This window comes from Cydia pomonella, chromosome 8 (assembly GCF_033807575.1).
Source record: "Cydia pomonella isolate Wapato2018A chromosome 8, ilCydPomo1, whole genome shotgun sequence".
NCBI classification, from domain to species: Eukaryota; Metazoa; Arthropoda; class Insecta; order Lepidoptera; family Tortricidae; genus Cydia; species Cydia pomonella.
The window spans coordinates 15,807,808-15,832,563 of NC_084710.1; the positions used below are offsets into that span (position 1 = coordinate 15,807,808).

Below are 24,756 nucleotides of genomic sequence, written 5' to 3' on the forward strand. Positions count from 1 at the left end.
GCATAGTTCGATATTGATGAACGATGCCCGATTAAACGGGTTAGTACCAAGGGGAAATGCAACGGAGATCTTATTTTATGATGAGTTACCTCGTATGGCCAGTAGGTATCTATTCACCTGGGTCCCATATGTATAACAAGTTTCGTTATAATAAAAGGAGTTATGAGGTTGGTGCTCACAAGCCTTAACAGAAAAGTTACGCCTAAATCCCACGGACGAGATGTTATACAAAATGTATGAAACATCAAAATACTCTGGTAGGTACTTAAAGTTATTTAATACCTATTGTCTATGCCTGGGACTCGAGATGTAAGGCTACGTTCAGATGAACGCGCGGTGCCGCGCGGTTTGCTCAGCGCGCGGTTCAAGATCGTAACAAATGTATGTTGCTGTACACATGAGCGCGCGGCGCCGCGCGGCACCGCGCGCACCGCCGTGTACCGCGCGCAAGTTCTTGTCCCGCGCGGCGCCGCGCGGGACACGAACTACAGTCCTGCCTCGACCTGTTCAGATGACCCGCGCGGTTTGAGGCGGTTGGACGCACGGAGCGACGTACAAAATGGAGGAGGAAATATACTGGGTATAACAACAAAAACTCAAAGTGAGGTGTTATTGTTTTACAAAGTTATGGGTCTATACTATAATATGGTATATATAGATATATACATAGAGATTATTATGAAAAATAGTGCTTCACAATATAATTAAATAGAATAAGTAAACCAGATATTTACCTGCCCGGATTTTATTGCGTTACGATCTTTAATAATATGGTTTCTATAGAAATATTTTTGGTTTATATATAAAAGGAGGAGGTTCTCAAATTGGTTGTATGTTCTTTTATAAGAAATAAATATCTTATGTTTTGTTGTTACTTATATGTATTACTTATAGGTACATTAATAAAAAGTTACTTACCTTAATGTTACTATCAGTTTTTCCTCTGGCGATATGCAATATCTAACGGCACCATCTGAAGCTTGCAAATCCCTTTCAACGCAACTATACAAAAAGTCAAAGGATGCAATTGACATCCTAAAATAGTTGAAAAATCGATCTGCGTGCAATCTCAGTATAGGATATAAAGTCACAAACAGGCTTAAACTAAGTCTATGACTTAGAACAGGCTGCACCCAGTAACGTCTTTGCTTTCGACGACGACGTCGCTGTCTGCGGTGTAAAATCCATAAGCAAATTGCCTGCTCCACTTCCATCCTGGCTGAATGTTCACGATAGACTGCCGCGCGCAAGCCGCCGTCATGTGAACAGCTCACCCGCGCGGTACCGCGCGGCACCGCGCGTTCATCTGAACGTAGCCTTAAGGGCTCTTATATTTTTCTGGTAAACCTATAAGTTAAATTTGGCCGTATATGTACGTTTAACGTTAAATTTGTTGTGATCGCGATTCGTTTGGATTATATTGATATTCGTATGATTTCCAGACTCCCGAAAAAATACACAAACATCGAAAAAACTCGCATCTGTCTACGTAACATTTGGAAACCGTATTAAATAAACGTAATTAAATCACGAGACAGATGTTTGACATAAAAAACCTAAGAAACCCCAAAGTTATCATCGTTAACATTGTTATTGCAAGCAATAAGTTTTGCTGTTATGAAGAAATAAAAGTGAGTTATTATTTATGAAGCGCTCATTTAAAATGGTACCTACAAACAAATTATTTCTTGAAACAAAATAATACACAATAACCCTAGTAGTTAAGTTTTTATTTCAAAGTTTGACATTAACCTTAATACTAATACATAACACGTCGATACTTAAAATACGATCTTAATAAATATATTTACTCTTATATCACATAAAATGTCAAAACCATGGATAAAGTTACAAATAACTTTAAGGAAAACACTGAAATGAATCACTTTCTTCCATTATTACTCGTTCATGATCGCACACAAAAAATTTGACAACCATTAGTTGTTTTCTTCTACATCCTGTAACAAATACAATTCTTTAGCTTATGGTGAAGGTAGGAAGGTAGGTGAAATATATTTTAACTGAAGTAATAAAATAGTTCTGATCTCTATCTCCTGATTGGTAGATTATACATATAATAGTCACTAACACACTCGATAGGCATATAAATTGTACTGATAAAATAAAAGCAGGTTAGGACCTTAACTCTGGCATGAAATAAATAGAATAAATAAATAAATAGAAGTAAATCGTAGTTTTTATTTTAAATTTTACTTACAGTAGGATCGCAATCAGCACAGTGCCACGAGTAGCCACGTTTCTTGGGGTTCTTGTTGAGTGGCGGCTCCAGGCATGTGAAATGGTACCTCTTGTTGCATTCGTCACACCTGGAAAACCCACAAACATTAGTCATTCATAGCAGCATCTTGTAGATATACACATCTTACACATCTATCATATAGACATCTTAAGAGATAATTTGCACAGTGGTTAAGAAAAATGCGTAAGGGAGAAAATATCTAAAGGTTGGCGTCCACTATATAGGCTTGCCGAGGCGAATCGCAATAATTCGTCTTCTATACATTGACTATGAAACTGCGTCTATTGACTAAGAGCCACAGCGCGTCGAATAGAACTTACCAATCTTACCATTCATAGTAAATGTATGGAAGGCGAATTATTGCGATTCGATTCGCCTCGGCGAGCCTAGTGGACGCCAGCTTCAAAACTACATTATGCTGCGTATCTGAGTGTTTAACCGTAACAAACGGAGCGACCGCGGACGTTCACAAAGCCTCACAATACGTCTTCCGGGAGTTTTCACCCAGTGTATGGCAACAAATCGCAGTGATTTGTTTTCAGCAACGCGGCGCAGTATATCGCACCACGGGTACTCACCGGACCAGGTTGGCGGGCCCGCCGGGCTGCTGGCACACGTCGCAGTGCGTCATGGGCGACAGCGGCGCGGCCGCCGGCGCCGCGCCGCCCGCCTCCGCCTATCGTCCTGCTCGCACCACGGGTACTCACCGGACCAGGTTGGCGGGCCCGCCGGGCTGCTGGCACACGTCGCAGTGCGTCATGGGCGACAGCGGCGCGGCCGCCGGCGCCGCGCCGCCCGCCTCCGCCTATCGTCCTGCTCGCACCACGGGTACTCACCGGACCAGGTTGGCGGGCCCGCCGGGCTGCTGGCACACGTCGCAGTGCGTCATGGGCGACAGCGGCGCGGCCGCCGGCGCCGCGCCGCCCGCCTCCGCCTATCGTCGTGCTCGCACCACGGGTACTCACCGGACCAGGTTGGCGGGCCCGCCGGGCTGCTGGCACACGTCGCAGTGCGTCATGGGCGACAGCGGCGCGGCCGCCGGCGCCGCGCCGCCCGCCTCCGCCTATCGTCGTGCTCGCACCACGGGTACTCACCGGACCAGGTTGGCGGGCCCGCCGGGCTGCTGGCACACGTCGCAGTGCGTCATGGGCGACAGCGGCGCGGCCGCCGGCGCCGCGCCGCCCGCCTCCGCCTATCGTCGTGCTCGCACCACGGGTACTCACCGGACCAGGTTGGCGGGCCCGCCGGGCTGCTGGCACACGTCGCAGTGCGTCATGGGCGACAGCGGCGCGGCCGCCGGCGCCGCGCCGCCCGCCTCCGCCTATCGTCGTGCTCGCACCACGGGTACTCACCGGACCAGGTTGGCGGGCCCGCCGGGCTGCTGGCACACGTCGCAGTGCGTCATGGGCGACAGCGGCGCGGCCGCCGGCGCCGCGCCGCCCGCCTCCGCCTATCGTCGTGCTCGCACCACGGGTACTCACCGGACCAGGTTGGCGGGCCCGCCGGGCTGCTGGCACACGTCGCAGTGCGTCATGGGCGACAGCGGCGCGGCCGCCGGCGCCGCGCCGCCCGCCTCCGCCCGCGCGCGCCCCGCGCGCAACGTCTGTTACACCGACAAAAAAATTTAATGTCATACACAGATTTAAGTCTAGCAAACCAATAACATTGTCAGGTGAAAATAGTTATTTACGATACAAGTGCAGAAAAAAGGAAATTCGCAACGAGTGGTGATAAATTAAAACACGACCGAGGGGAGTGTTTTAAATCAACACGAGTTGCGAATTACCTAATTCACACTTGTATCGTACGTTTTACAGTAGATATGGATATATACTCTTTAAAGTTTCGACATATCCACGGAAAGTGCTCATTCCCGCACACGTGCGGGAAAGTAGCGCCATATGTAAGTGATTTTCATGCTATACAAGTAATACAAGTTTTGAGTTCCACGCCGAATGCAGACGGGTGTAACGTGTAATGTAAGATTACGTGTAATATAGCGTCAACGCGTGGACGGCAGCGTGGACGTGGAGCGTCTTTGAGTTCGTGCTAAGAACCAACAGCTGATGGATCGGGCACGAACGATACATGCAATGCTCGAAGTGCCGTCCACACGCAGAATCCCTATTACATTACAAGATGGATTACATTACACGTTACACCCGACTGGACCCGGCTTCACGTTTTCGTTTCTTTATTACTTTATGCATGCGGTGCAACACCACACACGCATATTACTTACACACAACATAGAAACTTACCTTCTGCGCAGGTTTAACTTGCTCAAGCACTACTTGAGGCATTGACTTTTCGGGTTCAATCTGATTCTGATTGAGTTCCTTTTTCGAAGGCTTGCGTAAGAGATGTCAGAATGAGATGCAATTTGAAATGGTAGGTAATGGAAAAGGCTAGGATACCTAGTCTATTATAATTAAGTTTATGGCCAAGAGCGTTCCTTTTTCTAACAATTAGTTAAGAATGATAGAATTAGACCGTGCTAATTTGGCAGCGTTTTTGATAGCCCAGATGGTGCAAGTGTTATTTATCGTAATAATATCATAGAAGTTTGACGTTCAAAGTAACACCTGCACCGTCTGATTTATCAAAATCGTTGCCAAATTAGCTTGGTCTAACTTTATTCCCTTCCCTTCAAAGCCCAAAACCTTAATAACTCTAAGTAATCCTTCGTTAAAGGCTTTAGGGTAATAATACATGCTTCCATTTGAGGTTCATAGTCGCATTCCTGTGTCATAAATCTATTAACTTGAAGTGCCCATTCCAGATCGTTATTGGAACGGCATAAAGCCTGTTTAGTTTGTTAGTGTTAGTACTTACGGCTATGGCTTCGGGTGTCTCCGCGGTCGGAGGTTTGGCAACTACTTCTTGCTCGGCGTGCTGTACAAACATAAATTGGTCAAAAACAATATCGGTTTTATATAAACGCTATCGACCCAGTAAGTAACAAGTTCAAAAGCTAACCACACAGTCTTATTGAAATTTAACAAGTGAAAGAGCATCGGTTGTGCTGCATATGCCTTCCTATAAGTAGACAGTTCATTAAGACTATACTAAACGGTCCGAGTATGTTCTACTTAAGGCCGTCCCCTATCTGAACGACCTCGCGCGTGCCAACTCCCTCGACCCTCCTTCCTCGTTCTTCACCTTGACAACGTGAATTTGCACAAGCAAACAAATTATTGCGTCCGTTCGCTTTACACTTACACTTACATAAACAGTTTCCTATCACTCAAAACACAAAGTCAAAATTGGACGATTAAGTCACAGAGAATAATTGCGCGCGCGTCGAGTCGAGTGACACTGGTTACCCGTCCGACGGCCAAGCGGCGACTGCCCCGCGTCGATGAACTTGAATAATGTCGATTTCTCAAAAACTATTTATAAAATTGAAAAATTGGTAGACGTAATTGAAATCTACGTCATTATTCACTATTGGTTAAAGTTTCATGTCTAAGCGTTGCTTAATGAGGGAGTTTATACGGATTTCATCTCGAGAAAGGTTCACGGAAAAATTATTTCCTTGTAATATGGTATGTTTTTAAAAATATCAGTAGACATAATTAAAGAACAATTATCAAGCTAAAATATTGTTTACAGAACTTAATTGTTCATACAACGTTCAAGCATGCTATATCAACGTAAAAACAGCGAATTTGGCCTGGTAGCCCCTTAAATATTTAATAAAGACAAAGTCAGCCAGGGTACTTGCAACCATGCAACAAATTGAACTATACTAAAATGTCAGAAGTAAGCCAGAAGCTAGAGCCACTTATACCATGGGTGAACTCTTTTTTATGACTGGCGAAAGTGACAAAGGAAAGTAGACTCACTTCGTGTATAGAGTAGCTGCAATTACCCTGGCTGATCTTAAGCATAATTGTGTTTAGAAAATGCAGAAATTATATTTCCAGCAAGTTTAAACATGAAGTGGATTTACCTTCGATAGTTTCCTCATGACGGCAGGCGGAGGCCCGTCGTTGCTGTCTGTGGGCACGTAGAACATCTGCGTGTCCAGGGAACCATCCGGCTTTGGGATCGGCTTGATCTACAATACAATTTATATAGCATATCAGAACTCTCAAGTATGTAGGACTAATCCTTGGAAAGCCATAGTTATCATGCTTGGAGCACCAGTCACTGATTCCTAGTGCGAATAATTTTAAACGTGTTCTGTAATTCAATAATGACATTTCTATATCAACCCCCAAGATTCAATTTCAGACAGAATTTAAATTGAAGTACAGTCAGCATCAAATTGATAGTCGCCACCATTGCAACAGACCTTTCTTCCAATAGAAATAAGGATGTGTTCCGGTATATGGGGCCACTTTAACTGTGGCACATCATTTCATCATTTGATACTAATATCCAAAAGAGGCGCCATCTACTAGAGCATAGGCCAAAGGTATGGCGCCATCGCTCGAAAAGATGCCGATACCTTTGAGGGCGCCACTTTTTGATGTTTAACAAATTTAACACATATCATTAAAAGAATAAAGATCATTGTCAAATGGAGTTCTAAAAGTTTTAATCATGTGTCGAAAGATGGCAGTAAATTTACTGTGGTTAAAAAAAATACTTTGTCAAAAACACCTCTATTTAAAATTATCTTTGCTTTAATGTTGAAAGCAAGCAGGGTTTACTAGGTTATTGGGCCTTAGACTGCAGAAATAATGGCATATGTTATATCTCTCGCGTCGAATGAGCCCTGTGACAGTTCATTTTTATATGGAGTAACTATCACATAAAATGTTAGTAGATATTTTTCATAGTTTAGCGCATTAATTTATTTAGAAACGTAACTTTATGTTATAAAAATTCGGTAAAAATATATTTCTTCGATTATTTTACGCCCAACCAAAAGAGACTTAACGGAACTCTCATAGGGACTATCATTCGACGCGAGCCGTATAGAACATAATGAATAATATTTATAAATAAGACTGTCTTACCTTTATAGTAATTCTTGGATGAGGCATATCTGGATTCTCCATATCCTGCGTTTTCTTCTTCCTCTTGTGCTTATGAGACTTGGACGGCGAACGCAGAAAATCGGGCGAATACCGCGACCGATGCTTTTCTTTCCTGCGTTTCCTATTCGCTTTATACGTAGCTATATCCGAAGACAAGTTAGCTAGAGTATTCTCAATAGAACTTTCGATAGTTTTGCTGTCCCGTTCTTTCGGTTCTGTGAGAAGAGAGGAGAATGATGAATTATGGGATAAGAAGCTAGAATCCTCTCGTTTAGATGGAGTCGCGGTTGCAGAGGCGTTGGAGTTTTCGTTGTGAGAATCGTTAGGGCTGTCCGCGACTATGGGAGTTATCGACATGAGAGGGGTGTTTGTCAAAGTAGGAGAAGTGAATGCACGTTTGTGCATCTTCTTTGAGAGAGATTCTTCCCCGCCGGAAGCGCCATGTTCCTTCTTTTTCTTGATTCTTTTATCTTTCTTCTTGGATTCAGTTTCGAGGTCATCGCTGATGAATTCGAAGGGTTTTATAGTCACTTTAATAGGTGATACATTTTCTGAGGTGGCTACTTTGACAAGTTTCTCCTTTTCAGCCTTGGGCGTTTTTTCCTGCTTATGTTTAGCGGGTGGCGAGTTGGGTACGGAGCCAGGGCTTTGCGGGTCAGTGATGATGGCACCATCCTTGCTGTATCTGATACGAGAGCGGCGTGGAACTTTCTTTTCGAGTACTTCTGGTTCCGAATCTGACGTTTTGTCGCATTCCGAGCATTGCCTGTAGAAGCAAATAAGGCAAGTCATAAGAGTTGTACAGTTACCTACCTATATTTATTATATGTGAATAGTGAAAGAGATCCAAAAATCCTACAATAACACCATAGGTCTAGACTTCTAAGAGTTTAACTGTAAGAAGTTACTATAGACGGCTATGGACTGGTTGAAGGCTTGGTTGTAAGTAAAATGCAATATAGTATGTATGGTATGTTGTTGTATTATATTTGGATGTTGTTGTTAAAGTAGCGCCGTCCACAATCTCTCTGCGTTGCCTGGAGTTGGTTGACTGGTAGAGAATGCCTCATGGCATTAAGTCCGCATTTTGTACTATAAGGTTTTTTTTGTGCAATAAATATTAAATAAATTAATATAAAAACTAGTTTTGACCCCAAAACTCAGCTAGCACCTTCTAGAAATTCACTGCGCAACTTCTTTTCCGACTGTTTTTTAGGCAGTGCAAGTAACAACAACAGTTGTAGGCAGGGTCGCCATGATAGCTCGCTGTACTGTAGTCTACGATACTAGTACGTTACCAGCCATTGAGCGTGGTCTCTTAGACAGGCATTTCAACGGCGGGTGTTGTAGGCAGGGTCGCCATGATAGCTCGCTGTACTGTAGTCTACAATACTAGTATGTTGCCAGCCGTAGACCTTGGTCTTCTTGGGCTGGCGCTGCAGCGGCGTGTTGAGGCAGTGATGGGTGTTGTAGGCAGGGTCGCTATGACAGCTCGCTATCCTGTAGTATACAATACTAATACATTGCCAGCCGTATACCGTGGTCTTCTTGGGCAGGCGCTGCAGCAGCGGGTTGAGGCAGTGATGGGTGTTGTAGGCAGGGTCGCTATGACAGCTCGCTATCCTGTAGTATACAATAGTAATACATTGCCAGCCGTATACCGTGGTCTTCTTGGGCAGGCGCTGCAGCGGCGGGTTGAGGCAGCGATGGGTGTTGTAGGCAGGGTCGCCATGACAGCTCACTGTCCTTTGGTTTACGATACTAGTAAGTTACCAGCCATAGAGTTTGGTCTTCTTGGGCAGGCGCTGCAGCAGCGGGTTGAGGCAGCGATGGGTGTTGTAGGCAGGGTCGCCATGACAGCTCGCTGTCCTGTAGTCTACAATACTAATACGTTACCAGCCGTAGAGCTTGGTCTTCTTAGGCGGGCGCTGCAGCGGCGGGTTGAGGCAGTGCAGGTGGTAGTGTTGGCGGCACGTGTCGCACGCGGCCATGAGGTGCCGCTCGCTGTGTCGGCCGCATACCGCACATGCGCCTGTCGCCACATCATTATATCAGAAACTTGTAATTGAGAATGACTTCTATTTCCAGGAATGTTAGGATCCTTCCAATCCCTTGAAATAGCTTATCTGGATATAATATAGGCCTTCTTTATATTACGATAACATGTATGGAAATATTCACTCATGTAGTGCGTTCAACAGATGTTACCTATGTAAGATGTACTGTTCGTTATTTTCAGAATTGCTTAGGAAAACAAAAAAGAACTGCTTTCAATTAAATGGTATAATATTAAAGGCATGAAATACTTTATTTTTTACAATTATTTAGAGATGAGGTGCATGATAATATAAGCAAGGTAGTAACTAGCTGTTTGCAAGGTTAAAATTATGTTATTACCAATGAGCGGAATTCTTCATAGCAAAAATCAAACTGTCAGAGGGATTGACCTAACTGTTTTATCGACTTATCGATAAATATTTGGCACTTAACGAAACACAGGTGTCCCTAATTAGCTGACCGCCACTGTATTTTGGTATAATAGTAAAGAATAAAACAGAAAATACTTTTATGATGTAAATGAACGTAACATTTAGAGCAATATATTGTGGAAGAATCTTCTTTGAAACTGAAATAAGAATCTTTCTGTATCCATTTTTTTATTGTTTTCTTTTAGGATTAACCATTTTAGTAACACGGCACGGAAATCACTTATGAAAACTCAAGTGACATAAATGACATATGTGACGCTGACATGATTTACTTTAATACGGAGATGGAAGTTGCTTATCAAAGAGGTCAAATGTTACAGAATAATCTTTTAAGTTGATTATGGATACCTAGGTAATGCGATATTATTCCGTAACATCGATAAGTCGATAAAACAGTTAGGTCAATCCCTCTGACAGTTTGATTTTTGCTATGAAGAATTCCGCTCATTGGTTATTACATAAAACTACACTATTACAAAGCAAAATACGAGTAAGTAAGCTTAGAGTGCTTCCTCCTTACATTGATAAAAACTCATATATATTAAGTATTTTTTAAGCGAGCATTGCGAAAACTTACTTGTAATTAAATTTAAGCTTACCATACCTCATTACCGCAGTATTTATTAGGTAAGTAAGGAAATTGATGTATGGAAGGAGCACTCTAAGCTTACTTATTTCTCTATGACTATTATCACGGCATTTTCCCTTTGATATTTTTAAGAAACGTATGATGTTTATTTAATTGATACACTAACCTTCAAGAGACGTAGACAAGACTTTTCCTTGGCGAGCGTCCGGGTTGTCGCTAAGAGGAAAACCAACGCCCATCTTAAGAGCAGCCGCGGTGGGTACTGACATAGACCTGGCGGCCAACCTACTATGCAGTATTCGGCATGTGGTAACGTATATAACTTATCATAAACGGGTGAATATTCCAGCGTTCTATCGACATTCTATCTGGCCACGACCATTACAATTGAAGGACAATGCGCAAGAATGATTAAATACAGACTTGGTATCGGTATTATCTTCCGTTCACATAAAAAATATTTTTTCACATAATTTCTTGTTCAGAGTAATGACGAAGGACAATGCCATAAAAAGCTGAATATTCACCGAATACCATACAACTTTATTAGGAAAGGCAACTCGAGGGCAATTGCGACTTAATATTTAAAAAATACGAGCGTGAATGTCTTTATATTGTATGAGAATGACAGAAACAAAGCTATATGGTTAATAAGACCAATGAAACTGCGATTTCTAATTCAAGTCCAATCAATCTACTAATATCAGAGTAGCTTGTCATGATCGATGTTACGATTGGTGTAAAATATTTTTTCCAAGTAACAATCCTTCCTTTAGTGTGCTCCTGATTATTATAGCAATGTAGGTTTGGACTGAAATTAGCAATCAGTATTTTTTTAACGAAATGTAACCAATATCAAAGAGTTTGAAGTAAATAAATTGAAATTCATACACAATAATTTCTAGAGAACATCCAATTACAAGTTTAAAAATGTACAAATTTGATTTTAAGACCATGTTAGATTAAGCATTTTTTATAATTTAATTATATGAAATTAAAGCAATTGAGTATATTATTATTTATATTCACAAATAAACACTCACTTTAATAAAAGTGTGTGTTTATTTATGCATAGTCTATCTTAGTCTGCAGTTTATTAATTATTATTTTCCATTAATAAAACCAATACATACCGTTTCTGCAACTGCTGTGGCGTGACTTTCGGAGTAGACCGCGCCAGGACCGGCGGCAGCAGTGGCTTCTCTTCCATTATGGAAGGCAGCATTTTGGTAGGGCAGATGGCCGTGATCGCTTCGTAAATCTTCTGGAGGGCTTGCTTGGTTGATGCCAGCTCGGCTAACGCGTCGGTGTTTTCTTTCGTAGCCTGGTATTGTTTGAATATGTTATCAGATCTTGGTGAGAGTGAGCAAATAGGCAAGTTTTTAGCTTACATAGTGGGACAGTTTTACCTTAAGTAGACTTTCATTCTTCGAGTTTCTCAATAGAGCGCTTTAATAACGTTATGCATCAGTTTTCTCCGAATAGTCGCCGACGAACAAATACTTACGTCATCATAATCGGTCCTCAGTTTCTCGTCACCGCCCAGCAAAGTCTCATTTTCCTTTGTGAGTCTCTCCAGCGACCGCCTCAATGACGTCACACGACTGTTCCTCTCCAAATAGTAGCCAACGAACTCCACCGAGAAGGCGGGGGGCACGTGCCAGCGGCGGGACACGTCTTTCAGGGCCGCCATCTGTTGGAATTAAAAAGAATTGAAGTATACACTTCAAAAATAGTTCGTGTCATTCATGATGACGCACAGATTTGCCAAATCTAACCTTTAATAACATAACAATACGATTCAAGGCACGCGTCTTCGTGAATGACATCTATATAAGTTACTGGACAATGCTCAAACAACGCCATTGAAAAAACTACATAACACACTGAGAGACACAGGAAGAATGGACAGTGTGTTTAAATAATACATTTAAAAAATTATACCTGTTAGGGTAAATCGTCAATTACTGGCCACTCTTTAATAACTAGAGCCATCTTATACTACAATGAATTCTGTTTAATACAATTCATTTTTAGTATAAAGTGGCCAGTTATTAAAGAGTGGCCAGTAATTGACGATTCACCCTAAATAGGCCGTATTTAATACAATATATGATATTCTAGTTTCTAGACCTTCAATATTGACTGCTGTCTCAAGCTCAAATCTACATTAACATACCTTAATCATGTTTTTTATTTTTGTATGCCTGTGAAACCAACGTAGCAAGTCCAATTTTACATTGAATGATGCGGTGTTGTACGGCCTCATTTATTCGTGGTCACTGGGCGCCTTTTATATAGGTAGTTTATTGGCAACACTGATCTAAACGCCTAACTGATAACTTATACCCTTATATGTTGAAAGCCCATGATTCAATGTATATTTTTTATGGCGCCTCCGGTTTGCGCTTTCTAATACTATAGTGAATTGAATCTCGAGACTAGCTCAGCTTGAAAATTAAAGACTATACGCGCTCCTTGGCTTACTACCGGTACACGGCGGGAGGAAGTTGATGATGAAAATTAAACTTAAAATATAATTACGTAAGGTTCAAATTTCTTCCATCTTTTCTCTTGGGTTATCAATTTCTTCCCGCCGTGTTGGGTATTGTTACCTGTGCGTCTTGAAATTCCAATGCATGCGTGTCAACTCCCATGCATTCCGCTTTCCTCTGGAATTTCCTCATTGCCGAAGCGCTGCTAAACAACATTCTCGCCATTTTCTGTGTCGGCACTGCAAACAAGAATCAACCGTAATGCCACTCCTAAGGTCTAATTCTGGTATGCATTCTTTATTATGTTATTCTGCATTTGAACATCACATTGTAATTAGGACGTATCCTTAAAAGAAATGTGGTGTTTAAAATTGAATAACACTTATTTATATCTGGTAATATAAAAACAGTTTTAAGTAAGTCAAATTTTAAGAACCATGCATACCCCAAGGAGGATTCCGATTTTCCTTGTGCTGCAAATACTTCTTCCGGTATTTGATAAGTTTCCGTTTTATCCTGGCCTTCTCTTCTGGAGTCGGGTTGTTTTGTAACTCAAACTTCCTAGAGAGCAAAAAAAAGTAAATTTAATAAATACGTTTTTTATAAAGGAAAAATGAAATAAAAGCATCGGTCTTCAAAAAAGCCGAAAGTCTTGACTTTTGCAGCTCTTGGACATTGGTCCACCGCGTTACTAACAGAACTTACTCAGAAGTGGCAAATACTACCAGTACCCTTCACTTTTACACACGCTTTTGTGGGTAAAAGATAGAGCACATACTCTGTACCTACATAATTTTACACGTTAACTGTACCTATATTTTCACAAATAAATAAATTCTAATTATGAAAGTCGTAAAATAAGTAGGTAACCATTTATTCCGCCTCGGCGGATATAATTACCCCCCGCTGCGGCAGATTGACAGAATCTTAGTTCGATTAGCAACGCAGTGATGGAGAGTTGAAAATGGCGGTGTATTGTGCCTTATATGTATGGATGCTTGTGAAGTTCAATAAACAATAACTTTTTAAACCAACATTGAATTGAAACAAAGTTACCTCTTTTCGGTCCTCAGTTGCAGGGCGAGCCAGTTCCTCTTCCGCTTCTTGACGAGCGTTTTATCAGAGTGCAGTTTGCAGTGAGCGTAGAACGGGTCCGCTTGCTCCGCCTCCTCGGAATGCGCTTCGGCCAGCAGCCCTGCTCTTTGACCGCTAAAATTAAGAATAATGTGATTCACTTCAAAATACTAGAGTTTTTTTTATTACCCAGATATTAAAACGAAAGTACGATTCCACTAAATCCAAGTGATCAGTCATTAGCCGGGTCCACACAGAGCGAGCATACGCGCGAGACAATTTCCTCACCCACAAACCGGCCAGTGTAAACGAGCCAGAGCGCGTGTGGACCCGGCTATTTTAGTACAGACCTGGCATAAGGCTAAGAATATTGGGTTAAATTGGGAAGTAAAAAAGCCAAATTTGACTTCAGAAGGTCAATAGGAGATATACAATAGGTAGGATTCATGATAATAAAAAGAACTCGACATAAACATTTTTTGAGGTGTGGTGTAGCGCGTTTTCCATCTCAATGTATTGTACAGAAAACAACAAAGAAAAGATAACAATAGACATTCTCTTCTCTCGTGTCGAGGTTCCCCTAAACAGTGGATGCCCAGAAAGCAGCGGTACTGACAGCCCGGACCGTGGCATCTCTCAGGTCAGATTCAGAGCACGAGTGCGGGCATGCGGGGCAATCCAGCAGGTGCGCCATGGTTTGTGGTGCAGTGTCGCAAGCACATTGGATAGAGTGGCCACGAAGCAGTCCCCATTCGACCATGCTCTGTTTACAACGGCCAACAATAGACATCATAAAAGTAAACGAAGTGCGGTCAGGCGGTTCGATTAACATTTGTTTTACGACCCCTCTTGAAGACTTGGTAGTCAAAACGGTTAACACAACTGTTCGACGGTTAATAGGGGCAATAAAATGTACCTTTGTAAACTTTGTACAGATAAAATAAAAGGGCACGAGCCACTATTAAGGTAATGATGTCCATTTCTTTGCTCGTCATATTCGAAAATACGGCCGAGGGTCAGTGAAAAATGACGCAGCTGATCGAGTTAATTCTTCTTAGAACCAATAAGATAACAAAAAATTTTAATAGCATCGCCCAGTACATCTCGAACGTCTCACGCTCCGCTGTGTTATATACCATGAGACGTGAAGAAGGTCTTGTAGAGCTGATTCAATGAGTTTTGTTTTCACGCTTAATACTCGAAAAACTGCCATAAGGCTGCCAATATTAAGTTTTATTGCAGAATCTAACATGTCGAATAAATCAGATTTATTCTTCTTACAAGACAACTAAGTGGCGTGAATGGTCTTGCAGAGCTTCCACTGTGTGACCTTACCATGGCTGAAAACTCACCTCTTTAACCAACGTGTCCTGCCCACCATGACATACGGTGCCGAGACATGGACACTCACTAAGCAAGCTATGTATAAAATATGAGTAGCACAGAGAGCCATGGAGCCTGGACGAAACCAGCCCAGGACCAGGTGACGAAGTGAGGCCTATGCTCAGCAGTGGGCGACTGGATACTAAAATGATGATGATGACCTTACCAGGTGACGTGGAAGAAGGTCTTGCAGAGGCCGGCGTCGCAGCCGACGCACACGCCGGTGCGCGCGAGCGCGGCGTCGACGCACAGCGCGCACGAGCGCGCGCCCCAGCGGGAGTACGCCATCTCGAACAGCGTCACGCCGGACAGCCGCTCCACCTGTGATGTTCAACCTTTTAGACCTTGGCCTGCGTCAGTCAGTCACCTGCATTCATGTTACGCAACGAAGATATCGGATATTCGGTCATCGGTCTCATTTATAGCGCTATAAGAGCGTAAGTACTTCCATCTTAAAGGCCGGCGAGGCACTTACAACAGTTACAACCCCTCTTGAGTTGCTCTAGAACAACCGTCTGCATCTTATATATATAAAAAAGCGTGTCACATATTTTTGCAACCATCGTTGTATAACAAATCATTGCATCGTAAACCGTCACGTTCTATTGATACGAAATTGCTCTTTTCCCATACAATATGAAGCTGTGCGCGTCAATCGGAAAACAAAGCCTTGATCTTTTTTTTTCGTGGGTGTACGTAGACGTATGCTCTATCATAACAAGCTAATTCGACGAAAAAAATCTTATATGGAAAACGGCATCATCCTTACCTCTGAAAACGCCACTCCAGGCACGTAAAGTGCACAGACAAGATGAACCCATGCTCCAACTTCCGTTTCCTTAAATATGCCACCTAGAATAATAAAAACCCATTAGCCTCTAGCTGAACCACCTATATAAATAATAGCCTTCATGGCCTCGGCTGACAGTAATTCCACCGCGATACAATCGTGTGCCGATTTTATTTATTTACAATGGCATATATACTATCTGGCAAAGTTTCGAATGGGATGCGCTGACTGTAAAAAAAAATTGTAAATGTTCATGTGGCCAGCTGACGGCCTTTCCACCGCGATACAACCGGCGATCGTCTTATTTACTCATAGTAGCGTCGTCATCTGACTAATTTTCAATAGACACGCAATGACTATTTTTTCTTTACGTGTTTGGGTGGCTGCCGTCCCACAACCCACTAACGGAGCGGCAGCTGACGATCACGAGGGTTCATCACACTTAGTGTGGAATGGCCTTTAACCACGTTAAGAGTTATAGCCCGGGTCGCGATGACCGACAAAATTAGCTCCTTGCTCGTGCTCTATAATGTAAATGTTTAATAAAGTCTACCTTTATTAGGACAAAGTTCGCAGCTAGGGTCAGTGACCCCCGCTTTGCATGCCTCACAGAACCACGGCTCGGTGGACGCGGAACTCACTGTGCTGGATTCACTAGTGACATCCGAGACGCCGTAACAACCTGTAACAAGTAATGTTTAAGATTCACACGAACCTAGCCGCCGTTAAAGTTACGCTCTCATTTTAGACATTAGAGCAAAACTTGTACTCACTTTATTTTCATGGCATACCAATTTAGCGACGAAAACTAGTACCAGCAAAGATAAATAAATAAATAAATCATTTATTCCAGACAACATCGATCCATAGGTATACATTTACAATAAAAATTAAAAAATAAATAAAATTAGGTGTATAACATAAAAATCATGATTAGACATTTAAGAGCCCTTAATCCTTGGAGCGTTCTCCGATTTCACGAAATAACGCTCGATAGATGGCGTTGGCGCTCGGTACGCGAGCGCCGGCAACGCGACGCGCGTGTCAATGCAGACTAGAATAATCTTGATAGTTTTCAATATATTTATTTTCAAGCAACATTAATTTTAGTGTCATATGATATCATATGGGAACTCTTTATTTTATTGTATATGCACAATAGTTTTTTTTTTTTATGTACACTACTACTAAGTGTACAGACTACAGAGTGTACTATAACCCTTGCTCTTTATTCTGTCTCTTTCACACCAATGGAAAATGAAGAAGTTACTAAATGACTGCAGGTATAAATAAAGTATATTAGTGCGATAGAGAGACAGATAGTGTTTCGTTGTCGTATCGTAAACGATTGGCATGTTGGCCACACACTTGCTTAGTGCCTAGCCAAAATACCAATCGTTTGCGTATATTAGTGCGATAGAGAGAGAGTAGTGTTTCGTTGTCGTATCGTAAACGATTGGCATGTTGGCTACGCACCCATGATACCTAGCCAAGAAGCCAATCGATTGCGCATATTAGTGCGATAGAGAGACAGATAGTGTTTCCTTGTCGTATCGTAAACGTTTGGCATGTTGGCTACGTACCCATGCTGCCCAGCCAAGATGCCAATCGTTTGTGCATATTACTCGATTATATCATTATAACTCCATCGAGTTTGGGCTCAATAGATTTACCCTGATGAGCACCATCAATCTAGATGAAGTCCAGGGTGTCATGATGGAGTCAGGAGTAGGTCACTAGAACTCCTAATCTACTCATTATAATTCCATCGTATTCGAGCTCAATAGATTTGCCCTGACGAGTACCATCGATCTAAATGAAGTCCAGGGTCTCATGATGGAGTCAGGAGTTGGTCACCAGAACTCCTAATCTACTCATCATAATTCCATCGTGTTTGGGCTCAAAAGATTTGCCCTGACGAGTACCATCGATCTAGATCAAGTCCAGGGTCTCATGATGGAGTCAGGAGTTGGTCACCATAATTCCTAATCTACTCATCATAACTCCATCGTGTTTGGGCTCAATAGATTTGCCCTCACGAGCACCATCAATCTAGATGATGTTCAGGGTCTCATGATGGAGTCAGGAGTTGGTCACTAGAACTCCTAATCTACTCATTATAATTCCATCGTGTTTGGGCTCAAAAGATTTGCCCTGACGAGTACCATCGATCTAGATGAAGTCCAGGGTCTCATGATGGAGTCAGGAGTTGGTCACCAGAACTCCTAATCTACTCATTATAATTCCATCGTGTTTGGGCTCAAAAGATTTGCCCTGACGAGTACCATCAATCTAGATGAAGTCCAGGGTCTCATGATGGAGTCAGGAGTTGGTCACCATAATTCCTAATCTACTCATCATAACTCCATCGTGTTTGGGCTCAATAGATTTGCCCTCACGAGCACCATCAATCTAGATGATGTTCAGGGTCTCATGATGGAGTCAGGAGTTGGTCACTAGAACTCCTAATCTACTCATTATAATTCCATCGTGTTTGGGCTCAAAAGATTTGCCCTGACGAGTACCATCGATCTAGATGAAGTCCAGGGTCTCATGATGGAGTCAGGAGTTGGTCACCATAATTCCTAATCTACTCATCATAACTCCATCGTGTTTGGGCTCAATAGATTTGCCCTCACGAGCACCATCAATCTAGATGATGTTCAGGGTCTCATGATGGAGTCAGGAGTTGGTCACTAGAACTCCTAATCTACTCATTATAATTCCATCGTGTTTGGGCTCAAAAGATTTGCCCTGACGAGTACCATCGATCTAGATGAAGTCCAGGGTCTCATGATGGAGTCAGGAGTTGGTCACCAGAACTCGTAATCTATTTATCATAACTCCATCGTGTTTGGGCTCAATAGATTTACTCCGACAAGCACCATCAAATTACCATTATGATGAATAGATTAGGAGTTCTGGTGAACAACTACTGAGTCCATCATGAGACCCTCGACTTAATCTAGATTGATGGTACTCGTCAGGGCAAATCTTTTGAGCCCAAACACGATGGAGTTATGATGAATAGACTAGGAGTTCTGGTGATCAACTCCTGAGTCCATCATGAGACCCTGGACCTGATCTAGATTGATGGTGCTCGTCAGGGCAACTCTATTGAGCCCATACACGATGGAGTTATGATGAGTAGATTAGGAGTTCTGGTGACCAACTCCTGACTCCATCATGAGACCCTGGACCTCATCTAGATCGATGGTGCTCGTCAGGGCAAATCTTTTGAGCCCAAACACGTTGGAATTATAATGAGTAGATTAGGAGTTCTAGTGACCAACTCCTGACTCCATCATGAGACCCTGGACTTTATCTAGATTGATGATGCTCGTCAGGGCAAATCTATTGAGCCCAAACACGATGAGGTTATGATGAGTAGTTTAGGAGTTCTGGTGACCAACTCCTGACTCCATCATGAGACCCTGGACCTCATCTAGATCGATGGTGTTCGTCAGGGCAAATCTATTGAGCCCAAACACGATGGAGTTATGATGAGTAGATTAGGAGTTCTGGTGACCAACTCCTGACTCCATCATGAGACCCTGGACCACATCTAGATCGATGGTGCTCATCAGGGCAAATCTTTTGAGCCCAAACACGTTGGAATTATAATGAGTAGATTAGGAGTTCTAGTGACCAACTCCTGACTCCATCATGAGACCCTGGACTTTATCTAGATTGATGATGCTCGTCAGGGCGAATCTATTGAGCCCGAACACGATGAGGTTATGATGAGTAGATTAGGAGTTCTGGTGACCAACTCCTGACTCCATCATGAGACCCTGGGCCTCATCTAGATCGATGGTGTTCATCAGGGCAAATCTATTGAGCCCAAACACGATGGAGTTATGATGAGTAGATTAGGAGTTCTGGTAACCAGCTCCTGACTCCATCATGAGACCCTGGACCTCATCTAGATTGATGGTGCTCGTCAGGGCAACTCTATTGAACCCAAACACGATGGAGTTATGATGAGTAGATTAGGAGTTCTGGTGACCAGCTCCTGACTCCATCATGAGACCCTGGACCTCATCTAGATTGAAGGTGCTCGTCAGGGCAACTCTATTGAGCCCAAACACGATGGAGTTATGATGAGTAGAGTAGGAGTTCTGGTGACCAACTCCTGACTCCATCATGAGACCCTGGACCTCATCTAGATCGATGATGCTCATCAGGGCAAATCTTTTGAGCCCAAACACGTTGGAATTATAATGAGTAGATTAGGAGTTCTAGTGACCAACTCCTGACTCCATCATGAGACCCTGGACCTCATCTAGATTGATGGTGTTCGTCAGGGCAAATCTTTTGAGCCCAAACACGATGGGATTATAATAAGTAGATTAGGAGTTCTGGTGACCAACTCCTGACTCCATCATGAGAACTTGGACTTCATCCGGGTCATAAATAATAATGCAAACCCTAACGTAATTTCAAGTGAAAATGCGTTTTTCAGAAAATCGCAGCCAAATAACACTAGACCTTACTCATAGTGTTGTGTTCCTGCCGGTGAGTAAGGTTGCCAGAGCTCAACGAGGGGAGGGAGGGGGTTAGGGTCGGCAACGCGCATGTAACTCCTCTGGAGTTGCAGGCGTACATATGCGGGCCGTATGCTTGTTTGCCACCGACTTAGTATTAAAAAAAAAGTAACACTGAAAATCCATCAATAAGCGAGTCTGTTAGGCATACTGTAAACAATGAACTTTTATTAAGATTTTCTAATCGCAGTATATAGCACTTCTCGGAACTCCGTAGCTGATTACGATCGCAACGAATGCCTGACAATCGAGCACAGGTCCGTCCTCTAAGCGCGCTCCGCGCGGACTGAGAGCGGGGCGTCGCTGCTGCGTGATTTATACGTGTTTAAAAAAAATATAAATTTACGGCAATGTAGGTCCCATAGTTACGATTTTTTTTTAATAGGTTAACATAAAGTTACAGTTTGCTATAATATTATTTTTAAAGCAAAATATGCGTACAATTTGCGGAAATAAAATATAATAAAACCCTGTTTTCGCCAAAAAAATGAAGAAAACTCGGAAGGTATTTTATCAGTTTTTTCAAATGAATCTTCGATTGTTAATCATTCCAGCCCCTCGTACGAGATATGTTGAATCAAATTGTAGTCATTCATGTACCAAATGATTCTTGTTTATAGCAAAATTGAGAACCGAAACGCCACATCTCACTGCAAAATTTGGAAAAGACTCCCAAAAAACCTCATTAAAAAAGAGGTTTAAAAGAGAAAATGAAAATTTGAACTGTTGGAGCCCCTAGTTTAGGAAACGATTATTTAAGTACGTTATCAGTTTTTGAATAAATACTAATAGTTACGTCGTAATCTTGAATGAAAAAGGAAGCATTTTACAAAATACGCTCGTCTGTAGGAATAAGGACTCTTAAATTAAATTAACTTAGCATGTGATTTGACAAAATAAAAATAACTTGACAATTCATTGATAGCTATATAAAATATAATAAAATTAATTGATTATTACAAGAATAAAAATTAAGAACCATAAAATTGGAATTAAATTAAAGTTCTAAAAATATAAATGCTATGTGAATGTTCATGCCAAGTTTCATGTAATTTAAGAATGTCGTTTTAAAATAAGTGTTACTTCCATTGCATAGGAGTGGCTTTTTGGCGGCGACTCTTAATGTGGTCTTGCAATCCAATTTGTCAGAGGAAGAGGCACAAAGTTCAACATTTATATGCGAAATTGTACTTTAGTTCCTACAATTTTAGAATTTGCCACCTATTTCTACTAATATAATTGGCTTACTGGACTACAAATACACATAGTAGAGAACCCAAGTCCTGTTAACACTTTGCGGGATACTACTCTTGTGAATGTAATTCTACTGTCTCAGTATCCCCAAAATTTTTGTACACCTCTTATTTTCTTGACTGTAGAAAACTATATATTATGTAAAAGAAACCCTTGTTTCTCAATTATATTCCTGGCAGATGCATTCTCCATGTTTAATCAATTTCTTTTAAGCTGCAGAAGCTACTATGGGTGTGGGCTTAAGCCTACAAACCCTCAGTGCTTGTAATGAATATATCCAGAAGGCCAATTTGAACATACATTTGATATCAGACATCGGCACACTCGGGCGAGGAAAACGCGCGCGCCGCCTCGGCCGAGGCACGTCTACACTGGCTGTATTGTGCGTGAGGAAATTGCCGCGCGCGTATGCTCTATATCATATGCGCGTGCATTTCGGTCAAATGATAAATGATAGCAAAAAGACACACCACTTAGATATCATTTTGATGTTAAAAAGTCAAACTGTATGTTTGAATTGACCTCCAGTAAGACAAATTAATTAAGCTTACCTTCATGGACTGTAACACCACAACCATCACACTCAACAATCTCATTGAAGTCATCACTCCTCGAACCAAGGCAGCCAGCACAGATCAGCCAATTGGCTAAGTCACCAGGTATCTAAACAAAAACATGTGATTCATTCAGTCAAAAATTTAGTTACGATGAATTATTTTTATTGCACCATACTGGCCGTACCTGGAGCAGAGTGGCAATAGATCGGAGAGAGTGGAGAAGGTTGGAGGAGGCCTTTGCCGAAGGGCAAGCAGGCAAAGAATACAAAAGATGGGAGATAATAGAGAGATAGTAGTACTGTTCTTTGTCCTGTAAATAAAGGCTATTTTATTTTATTTTTATTTATACTAGCCAACTGTATCTTTACTGGAGAGTTCATTATCCTATTGTCTCCATATATGTCCATGGGGTCCCAGCGCGCACAAGTTTTTTGGAGAAATCGCGAAACGTCTGGTTGACGTAACTGGTGACCGAAGAGCTAGCGGCTTTCTCGCACAACATATCAGTATTGCGATACAACGAGGAAATGCCGCCAACATCCTTGGTACAATGCCTCAAGGGCCTATTTTAGATATAAGCTAGTTATAGTAATCATCTGTATATATCCATTATGTATATTGTTATTGTAAATAAAGTTTTTGATCTGTAAGAAGCCTAAGCAAATTTTTAGTCACTCATCTTTTAAATTTTCAAGTTTTTGTCATCATATCAAGCTGGGGACCAATTTATTTTAAAATTATAAATTTGTTTTAATAAATAACTAATTACTTGAATATTTTATATTTTGTTATTAATACAGTATGTACTAGCAAAGAGAATTTGAAATAAAGGTGGATTGTCAAAGTAAATTTTGTAGCCACAGTAAATTTACTGCTATCTTTACTACTACTAAATTTACTGCTACACAATTAAAACTTTTAGAACGCTATTTGACTTTGATCCTTATTCTTTCACTAATATGTGTTAAATTTGTTAAATATCACTAAGGATTAAGCTGACAATGGCAATTAGAAAACAATGAAGACACACACCTTGAATTCAGCTTTCTTAGCTCTTTCCAATAAGTCTGTGACGGATGACTCTCCCATTTTACTATTGTCCTTAAACTCATCCTCGGCATCTGATGCAGACTCCTCAGAGCTGCCACTGTCATCTTTTCCTATAACAATAAATAAATACATATTATAGGATATTGTTACACAAATAGACTAAGCTGCACCAGTAAGCTCAAGAAGGCTTCTTTCCCAAATGTGGACAAGAACAAATCCAAACACAGATGTGAGGCATACGTTAGAGACCAAGGTTTGAAGAAGCAGCACAGAAAATTTAATAAGGGGTGAAATATCAGTTAATTAATCAGCGAATAAATGTTATTTATATTGTATGTGTTCACCATCATCGTCACTGTTGATCGAATGATCATCGCTATCTTCAGGGTGGTCCTCAATTCGAAAATCCGAGTCGTCCGAGCTTTCGCCTTCCCCAAGATCGAAATCCAGCAGAGACTGAGCTTCCACTGGCTTAACCTTCCTCTTCGCAGGATCGCGGCCGACTAAAAATTAAAAACAAATAATAAGTAAAAAATAAGTATCAGGAATAGACTGAGCATCTGCATTATTACTCTGATGATGAATTCTAGTAAAAATTAGACGAACGATATTATAGTTTACTTACGGTTGTTCATTGTGGTCAAAATAGCTAAATGTTATTATTTCGAATGCAGTTTCATTACGTTTGAGTTAAAAATCTTTAAAAATTACGAAGTACTGCCGGCGCAGCTTCACGCATCATTTTGCGAATTTACGATTTGACATATCAGTGTTACAAGTGAAAAAAAACTAAGTACAGAACTAGAAAAGGTTGTCTAGACGGTCTGATTTACATCTTTATACTTACTTTACTCTTTGATTTACAATACATGCGCGCCGAGGGATGACAAGCGTCAGGGACGCCGCTATGCGGTAGATTGAGACAGCAATATCGCTTGCTCCCTCTAACGCATAATGCGTTCCTAACGCTTGCCAAGCCTCGGCACGCATTTAAGTAAATCAGAGGGCCTACCGCGAACCACGTTCAACGTGTTGCCTCTCTGTCGCACTTATAAATTCATACGTAACACGTCGAGGCAAAACGTCGAACGTGGATTGCGGTAGGCCCTCAGGGTTAGGAGGTCTTCATGTCTTCATTGGTCCATTGAAACGTCGGTTGTCAGTTAACTTTTACAATGAAAATAATGTAGGCTTCTATATATTCTTTGTTGTACATACACCTTGCAATACATGCGATTGTAGATAATTACTGGCTAATTAGGAGCAATGAAAATCAA

General features: G+C 41.7%; 1 protein-coding gene across 4 annotated transcripts; it reads right to left on the reverse strand.

Moving 5' to 3' along the window:
- Positions 1-1,711: 1,711 nt before the first annotated feature.
- Positions 1,712-24,291, reverse strand: LOC133520684 (PHD finger protein 14). 4 transcript variants are annotated; one of them, XM_061855289.1, is made up of 21 exons: positions 24,105-24,291; positions 23,824-23,982; positions 23,462-23,589; positions 22,424-22,535; positions 16,625-16,753; positions 16,051-16,133; positions 15,448-15,602; positions 13,881-14,033; positions 13,270-13,385; positions 12,945-13,063; positions 11,837-12,022; positions 11,463-11,653; positions 10,496-10,614; positions 9,148-9,283; positions 7,231-8,017; positions 6,216-6,323; positions 5,096-5,155; positions 4,522-4,611; positions 3,742-3,863; positions 2,219-2,327; positions 1,712-1,958 (listed from the first exon to the last, which is right to left on the reverse strand). In XM_061855289.1, the coding sequence occupies exons 1-21, from the start codon at positions 24,112-24,114 to the stop codon at positions 1,938-1,940; spliced, it is 3,093 nt and encodes a 1,030-aa protein (XP_061711273.1). In that variant the 5' UTR covers positions 24,115-24,291; the 3' UTR covers positions 1,712-1,937. The 4 variants fall into 4 exon arrangements, with proteins under 4 accessions (XP_061711273.1, XP_061711271.1, XP_061711270.1 ...); XM_061855287.1 differs by lacking the exons at positions 1,712-1,958; positions 2,219-2,327 and having other exon boundaries at positions 3,631-3,863; positions 10,496-10,545; positions 24,105-24,290; XM_061855286.1 differs by lacking the exons at positions 1,712-1,958; positions 2,219-2,327 and having other exon boundaries at positions 3,631-3,863; positions 10,496-10,602; positions 24,105-24,289.
- Between the last annotated feature and the right edge of the window lie 465 nt (positions 24,292-24,756).

Excerpts from the sequence above, each read along its gene's own strand:
- LOC133520684 (XM_061855289.1), bottom strand. Across the intron at positions 16,754-22,423 it reads TGGTGTTACAGTCCATGAAG|GTTGTTACGGCGTCTCGGAT; the intron begins GTAAGCTTAATT and ends TACTTGTTACAG. Across the intron at positions 3,864-4,521 it reads AAGTTAAACCTGCGCAGAAG|ACGTTGCGCGCGGGGCGCGC; the intron begins GTAAGTTTCTAT and ends TCGGTGTAACAG.